Source organism: Meles meles, chromosome 3, assembly GCF_922984935.1.
Source record: "Meles meles chromosome 3, mMelMel3.1 paternal haplotype, whole genome shotgun sequence".
Taxonomy (NCBI): Eukaryota; Metazoa; Chordata; class Mammalia; order Carnivora; family Mustelidae; genus Meles; species Meles meles.
Window position 1 is genome coordinate 137,711,334 of NC_060068.1, and position 8,747 is coordinate 137,720,080.

At 40.8% G+C, this 8,747-nt stretch overlaps 1 protein-coding gene across 6 annotated transcripts in view; it reads left to right on the plus strand.

Moving 5' to 3' along the window:
* GEMIN5 (gem nuclear organelle associated protein 5) overlaps positions 1-5,639 on the plus strand; it is a 42,646-nt gene extending 37,007 nt beyond the window's left edge. For all 6 annotated transcript variants that reach the window (XM_046000851.1, XM_046000852.1, XM_046000855.1 and 3 more), the window contains 4 exons: positions 641-803; positions 1,602-2,106; positions 3,636-3,732; positions 4,314-5,639. In XM_046000851.1, the coding sequence (XP_045856807.1) occupies positions 641-803; positions 1,602-2,106; positions 3,636-3,732; positions 4,314-4,481 (933 nt within the window). In that variant the 3' untranslated portion in view covers positions 4,482-5,639. The remainder of the gene's footprint in view (positions 1-640; positions 804-1,601; positions 2,107-3,635; positions 3,733-4,313) is intronic.
* The last annotated feature ends 3,108 nt before the right edge of the window (positions 5,640-8,747 follow it).

Genomic DNA, 8,747 nt, shown 5'->3' on the forward strand with positions numbered 1-8,747 from the left:
AAAAGGACTGAACTAGTGACATACAGATACTATCAGCAAATCCTGAGACTATTATGACAAGTGAAAGAAGGAAGACCCAAAAGACTGTATACTCTGTGGTTCTATTTATATGAATTCCAGAAAATACAAAATTTATATGGTCAAAACCAGATCAGTGGTTGTCGGGTTGGGGAGAGGAGAGTGCGTGCAGAGGGGTACACGGAGAAATTTTACAATGATGAAAATGTTCTAGGTTTTGATGGTGGTGATGATTGTAGCATTTATATCTATACAGATAGATGTATTTATCAAAACTCATCAAATTGCTCACTATGAATTTTAATTATACTCCAGCTTGGTTGGTTGAATTATAGCTCTTAGTTCTAAAACTCAGGTTTTGTTTTAATTAAATATAAATGTCAAGGCATTTTTTTTTTTTAGCATGAACGGACTTTGACACCAGACAAGGTATATTACTGTGCAACTAGGTAGGAGAGTTTCTCAGAGACGGAAGCAAAAATGGGCGGTGGAGATATGAGGAGCTTTCTTAAACGTACATTGTCTGTACTTCGTCCAAGTGCAGTCAGTAGCAATATGCTGGTATCATCCCAGTGCTTGCTGTGGGAGAATGTTTAACTGAAACTCTGGCTCCTCCCTCCAGCTTCTGCTTCATATTTGCCATGACCTGACGTTGGCAGTGCTGAGCCAGCAAGTGGCCTCCTGGGACGCAGCTGTGGAAGCCCTGCTTTGGGCTGTGGTCCGGAGCTACGACTCAGGAAACTTCACCATCATGCAGGAAGTGCACTCAGCCTTTCTTCCTGAGGGTAAATGACCCCCACTTCTGCTGGGGCATGCGTACTAATGGATGATAAAACCACCATCAGTGGTTTGGCGCCAGCACGACATACATCACTGAAAGATAGAGACTAGCCAGCTATGTCATTTAGCACCAAGTTTGAATTCTCTTACCCACGCTCCTAAGAGGTAGCCAGAATGACTGAGCTGTCTTCCTTTACCTGGCCCTACCTGCCTTATCTACCACACTGTCTTCTATAAATTCTCCTACACAGTTTGAGAGAAATAGTAATGTGCTCACCAGTCAGTTAAGAATGGAAAAGCTCATGGGGTGCTTGGCTGGCTCAGTCGGAAGAGCATGCAACTCTTGATCTCAGGATTATAACTTTGAGCACCACACTGGGTGTTGAGAAACATTTAAAACAAATAAATGAATGAATTTAAAAAAAAAATAGAGAAGCACAGCAGAAAGATATTCTTTGAGCTGCATAGTCACTAAACTAAATCACTGTGATTTTTCAGAATCATAGTGGGATATTACCCCCCAGAGCTTTCATAGGAAGATGGATTATTTTTTCTATAATGCTTTGACTCATAGACTACAGCAACAAGAATACTGTCCTAGGTCATGAGATGTTTAGCTCTGGTTGACTTTTGGTGAAGGGCATGTGGTCCCATGGATCACGGCTGTCCTTTATTGATCCTCTCCATTGATCCTGAGGTCACTCAGGGTGATATCCATGGGTGATAGCAAACATAAGGGGAGGGGCCAGATTTCTAGCAGATAAAGAAACACACAACCCTAAATCCTTTTCTTCTTCTTCTAGGCTGTGACCATCTAAGACACAAACTAGGTGAACCTCAGTCCCCCATCACACCAGCTTTCAAAAGTTTGGAGGCCTTTTTTCTTTATGGACATCTGTATGAATTTTGGTGGTCTCTCTCCAGGCATTGCCCCAAATCCAATATTTGGGTAAGAGCTGCTCACAGAAGGACAACCTCTGTTGAGCAAAGCCAGCAGATAAACAATGCCACCCCTGAAGAAACGGACCCCAGAGATTCTCAGACAGAGCCAAACAGGCCTCCAGAATTAGATGTGAGACTCACAGAAGAAAGCAAGCAAATGCTGATCACTTGTAAAGAGCTCTTTTCAGAAAAGCACGCCAGTCTCCAAAACTCACAGAGAACCGTTGCTGAAGTCCAAGAGACCTTGGCAGAAATGATCCGCCAACACCAGAAGAGTCAAGTCTGTAAATCTACAGCAAACGGTCCTGATAAGAATGAATCTGAGCAGGCAGCAGAACAGTCTCTCTCTAGTCCTCAGAACGAGTGGTAAGTCATGAGTCGGTGTAAGGTGGAATTGGAAATACCCTGCTGAGTTCCCACATCATCATCAGATAAAAATCAGCACACGATGAGCCTGATCAGGTCACTTGCCAGCACCATAATGTAGCATGCACCGGCCTCAGAGTCCAACATGGGGTTCTAATCCTGGCTCTGCCAAGTGACCTCAGGCAAGATTCTTAATGTTCCTGAGCTTTCGTTCCCTCATCTATAATTGGGAGTACCTACTCCTACCTCACTTGTTGGGGCAATTAAATGAAATCAAGAATAATGTCAGTAACAGTAGGACAGACAATAAAATCCTACCTTTGAGCAAAAAGTAGATTTCCCCCTCCCAAAAAAATTAATCTTGTAAAATGGGGAGTTGAATTATCACATCATTAATGAAAACCAGTTTTTCAGCCATTCTGTGCTATCCCAGAAAATACACAAAAAGGGTAGTGTACAAAAGTGCATGCTGAATTGAGAAAATCCCAAGTGATCAGAATGCTGTAGCACCCTAATTTCTTTTGAACACAGCGGCCAGGTGGATGACAGGAGCCAATCACCAATCACTGTAAAGCTCATCTGCACTGTTACAGGGCCTTCTGCCTTGGGCATTTGTAGTGATTAACAGTTACTGATTGGTTATTATACTGAGCGCCTTTTACAAAGACGGTCTCCCACACAAGGCTTAAAACATAGTAATTAGCACCATTAATAAACTGATAACTGTGGGGCGCCTGGGTGGCTCAGTGGGTTAAGCCTCTGCCTTCAGCTCAGGTCATGGTCTCAGGGTCCTGGGATCGAGCCCCATGTTGGGCTCTCTGCTCAGCAGGGAGTCTGCTTCCCCATCTCTCTCTACTTGCCTCTCTGCCTGCTTGTGATCTCTCTCTCTGTTAAATAAATCAAAAAAAATAAATAAATAAATACAAAATAAACTGATAACTGATACTTGTATTAGTAACTGAAAAAAATTAAGTTTTGAATCCCTTATATATTTACTGCTGTACAAACATACTCCCATGGGCCGGGGGGAAGACTCCCACTGAAATCTTGAGTCAGAAAGCCACCATACTCTAGGCAGCTTTAGGCTTGGTTTTAGTAACAAGAAAAACACTAAAAAGTTCTCCAGCCCTGCAGCTCTTAACGTCTGAATCACATGACTCCTTTAACAAGCTTAAGACACTCTTCCCAGAAAAATGTGCATCCGTACACCTATGATTAGGAGCCCAAGCTATGTCTAACTGTTCCCCAGAGAAATCCAGGCTTTCTGCACTTGGCTGCAGAACTGAATCCCCTCGAGGTCCTAAACTTTCATTAGAGCTATGTGTCTAAGAAGTGGAGATTTGGAAAATAGTGAGGAATGGTATTGCATTTTGAAAACTTTTAACATCACATTAAATTCCCTCCTCTTGACCTTTGTATTAAAGATAAGAGATAAGACCCAGGTGACAAAAGAATTTTACTTATAGGATAACAGTTAAAAGTTATGTGGGGGAAGGCATATGACTTACACTTTTTTTTATTATTACTAGTAAAGAAGAAAAAAATCAGCCACTTTCTCTACCTGAATTAACCAAAAGGCTTACAGAGGCAAATGAGAAAATAGCTAAATTTCCTGAGAGTGTTAAGGTAAGATTTATAGCAGTTCACTTGGTAAAACATGATTTTTTTTATATTATCAATTGACTATACCAAATTCTTGAAGGTCATCTGATTCTCTGTACCATTTCTGAAGTCTCTTCACATCTGTGTATGCTTAAAAATTTAGAATCTCATTGTGTCTGGTTAACTAAAATGTTTTGTGAGAATAGGATTATTGACAACACAAGCAATTTTATACCTCATTCTTTAGCAAAATGGAACAAATTTTGGAATTTGGAGGTAAAATGAAAATTGGTACCATGTATTTGATAACTTACAGATGGACTGGGTGTATTTGAATGTGGTCGTGCCATTAAAGGAGAACGATGAAATTTAAGTTAACTGAATAGGGTTCTAGAGACAGATTCTTTCATTTGAGAAAGGATATCCCAGTAACCATCCCAGTTTTGATTATCCTTTATCCTTAGAGTAACTGATGAAGAAGGGAAATGGCTCAGTCATGCCTGAGAAGTATCACTAGATGAGATTTTGAATTGCTGGTGCCTCTAAGCAGGTATATGTGGCTCTTTTGTAAATGCTTCCTTATTCATCCCTGTGTCATCTTTCAGATCTGGCCCTTCCCCGATGTGCTGGAGTGCTGCCTTATCCTGCTTCACATTGGGTCCCAGTGTCCTGGCAGCGTGACCCAAGACATGCAGCAACAGGCCCAAGAGCTCCTTCAGAAATACGGCAACACTAAAGTTTACAAAAGATACTGTGAGACCTTCTGCACGTGAATTTTCAAGGACCTCTAAGAAAACTGTGCCAAATTCAAAACGTAGGACACCCTTCATCTCTACAGTTATATCATGCCAGACATTCACTCTCATCCCTAGGTGTTTTTGCAGTGATCCAAATAATACAAATGAGGGTCAAGTTTGAATTGACTCTATTCTACCTTACACATAGTGGAATCAGACTTTGGACTCAACTGTGGTTTCCTACTGGAGTAAGGATCATGAAAAGCCAGCAGTAGGTTTTCAGAATTAACACCTGCAGTGTGATCGTTGGTCAACTCCAAAGCCTTATGTAGGTTTCACCCAAAGAGGAGAAACTTTTTAAAAACCCAAAGTGTTATGTTCTTAAACACAAGCTACCTTTATAAATACTTCACCTAATGGCAAACATGTCATTCTTGTTGGAGACAGAATTGCTACATTTTATGCCTTGGTATTGTTTTTCTTACTTTTTTGTTAAAATGAATTCTCCCCTTCTGTGCTTTTGAAGACTTCACTTAGAATGTGAAATAGGCCTTTACCCATCATGTTGACTCTACCATCCATCTGAACTTTAGGTCAAAAATTTGGTTTTATTGTTTTCTGTCACTGCTTATTTGAACAAATCATTTACTAAAGCATTAGAAGAACAAATAACTAAAACAATGTGTCTTATCCCTTCAGTTTTATAAAACGTAATGGTGATCAAAAGAGCTCAGGAAGAAATTACTGTTTCAGTGGCTTGTAATGTTTTCTGGATCACAGGACCCTCTGAGAATCAAAACCACAGACAGTCTTTGAAGAAAAATTAATAATTCTGAATATATAACTTTTGGATCAGTATGTAACTTTTGGATCAGTGGGCTCCAACTTCAGCATATTGGGATCCTATATACTATTTAATGATAAAACCTGTTCATTCCCCCCCTCCATTATTGAGCATTCTCTTGAACAATGTCAGAAAGAGATGTTTCTGTAATATCCCAGTTGCTGGGGCATAAAAATCAGATAGTCTGGTTGTAGGGCTGGGAGGAAGCACTCTTTCCCAATAGTGTAACTATCTTCTTTTGGGATTCATTGTGAAAACTTTTCTGCTTGAGTGTCCGGTTTATTTTTCAATTATTTTCTAAGTTGGGATTGTTGTGGCAGCAAGAATAAAATTTATTAACAGAAACTCTAGGAAGGAAAGAGTTTAAGAGACCATTATTTAAAGATCTGACTGACCAGGGGTTTTGTTTGTTTTAAATAGACCTAGCTTTAGGGCGCCTGGGTGGCTCAGTGGGTTAATAAGCCTCTGCCTTTGACTCAGGTCATGATCCCAGGGTCCTGGGATTGAAGCCCACATCGTGCTCTCTGCTCAGCCTCTCTGCCTACTTGTTGATCTCTCTCTCTCTAATAAATAAATGAAATCTTTTTTTAAAAAAATAGACCTAGCTTTAGAATTTAAAAATGCTAAACCCGGGGCACCTGGGTGGCTCAGTGGGTTAAGCCTCTGCCTTCACCTCAGGTCATGATCTCAGGGTCCTGGGATCGAGCCCCATATCGGGCTTTCTGCTCAGCGAGAAGCCTGCTTCCCCTTCTCTCTCTGCCTGCTTCTCTGCCTACCTGTGATCTTTCTCTGTTTTAAATAAATAAATAGAATCTTTAAAAAAAATGCTAAACCCAAAAAAACAAATATTGTAGAACTTAGATCCTCATGATTCTTTACACAGTTACTTGAACTTGAGGAAGAAGATGCATTGTTACTAGGGATAGAAAATCTTGGTTGCAAAGATTATACACAGGCATGGCTATGTGGAGAAGTAGATACCAGCTCTACAATCTTCACTGAAATGAACAAATGCTTCACTTGCAGAGACAGAAAAATATTTATTCTCTTCCACTTAAAGAGCAGTATTATTAAACTAGAAATTCTAAACTCCTTCACAATTTATCAGAACCATCATCTGTGCTTGGAGGAATCGCACACACTCCTCAATTACTGCTTTAGTAAGAACAAGAGTTACTACTAGACAACTAAGCAATGAAACTACCCAGAACAGAAGTGATAAGATTCCATTTCCTCCCAAATTCTTTCCCATACTAGATAGTGTAGTTAAGCCACTTAGAATTTGAATAAATGTTTTTCATTTCTATCTCCCTAATTATCAGAAGCACAAAGAGCCAAAGCACTGAGGAGGTGACTCAAGCTAAGTAGATACCAATAGGCAAATGAAGAATTAGTGTTGATCCTTTACCCAATCCAAACCTTCTAATACAAACCACCACCTCATTAATCAGATGATTGCTCTCACCTCCCACTGCCTCTCAATCTGCTCTTATTACTGATTCTCCATTCTTCATATACCAATGACAAGTCCAAATTACAAATCAAATCTTATCAACTTCCTGTTTAAAAAATTATTTCACTACTGCCCCACTGTAAGTGGAATAAAAAAATTATTTCAGCACTTCCCCATTGTTAGTGGAAAAAAGATTACCTTGCAGGGCTTCCAAAGTCCTGCCTGATCCTACCGTTTTACCTCTTAGCCTCTTTTTACACACTCCACCTTGTTCCTAGGTTCCACCCACACTGGTCTCGTAGGCTGCGGTAACCCACCTGTTTTTCTTGTCATCTCAGTAGTTTTGCCCATGTTGTTTTTTTGCCTGGTCTATTCTTACCCATCTCTTAGATCTCAGCTTAAGTGTTCCTTCTCAAGAGACTGTCCCTGAACCTCAACCTAAAGGACATCAGTGTCCTGTACTTTACAGGTCACAAATTATACTTTTGTGAATTAAGTACTCTTTGGCTACACAGATTGTAAACTCCAGTGAGAGTAGAGGTTATGTCTTCCATGTGCTTTTTTATCCCTAGCTCCTATTTACAGTGTTTAGTAGGTGTACAGTGGAAACTTACAGACTAAGGAAATTGAAAGAATATTAAGAGCTTAGATTTAAGATTCAAACTGAGCTCATTCATACTAGCACTAGCTGACAATTAGGCTTATAGTTGATTGAAAGTCAGCCTTACTAGTTACCAGAAGACAAATTTAATAACTTTCGGCAATTTATATGGAGGGGCTTGAATCTACCCATAATTAGCATTCTCTGGTTACCCTCTACAGGACCATCCCTTTCTAAGCATAACCACTAACAAAATCCTACATGTGCTCGTATATATGTATACAAAGTTCTTGCCAATTCTACTAGAGGTGTGCCCTTTCTTTAGCAACACTTTAATGAACTGTCTCTTATCCCTCCCATGCAATGACCAAATCTCTGGCTCAGCAATGAGTTAGTTCAACCATTCATCTCAACATTTCTCCTGACATACAAATCTGTCAACTGTGGCAAAGATAAATTCCCTATCTGAACCTAAATCTAGGACATCTGGGGGTGCCTTGGTGGCTCAGCTGATTAAGTGTCTGCTTTCAGCTCATCATGGTCCCAGGGTCCTAGGATCAAGCTCTGCGTCGGGCCTCCTGCTCAGCAGTTAGTCTTTCTTCTTCTGCTCCCCTCCCCCACACTCATCAATACTCACTCCCTCAAATAAAATCTTCTCTTTTTTAATTTTATTTATTTGATAGATAGCAAGAGCTGAACACAAACAGGGGGAGAGGGAGAAGCAGCCTTCCTGAGAAGCAGGGAGCCTGATACAGGGCTCGATCCCAATAAATAAATTTAAGCCATCTGTACAGGCCCCACAATCACCAGCATGCCAAAGAACTTGGCTGAGAATCTCCTTCTGTATGTGAACATCCCAATGAAAACTTAGATCTGCTCCTATACCAGACTTCTTAAAATTCCTTGTTTTATGCCAGCTGGAAGGGTGGGAAATAGTCTGGAGCCAGTGCTACAATACCAGAAGTTCAATTTGTCTTAAAAATCCACTAATTAAGGGGCGCCTGGGTGGCTCAGTGGATTAAGCTGCTGCCTTCGGCTCGGGTCGTGATCTCAGGGTCCTGGGATCGAGCCCCGCATCGGGCTCTCTGCTCCGCAGGGAGCCTGCTTCCTCCTCTCTGCCTGCCTCTCTGCCTACTTGTGATCTCTCTCTCTGCCAAGTAAATAAATAAAATCTTTAAAATTTTATTTTTAATTTTTATTTATTTATTTATTTGACAGAGAGAGATCACAAGTAGACAGAGAGGCAGGCAGAGAGAGAAGCAGGCTCCCCGCCGAGCAGAGAGCCCGATGCGGGACTCGATCCCAGGACCCTGAGATCATGACCTGAGCCGAAGACAGCGGCTCAACCCACTGAGCCATCCAGGCACAAAATCTTAAAAAAAAAAAAAAAAAAATCCACTAATT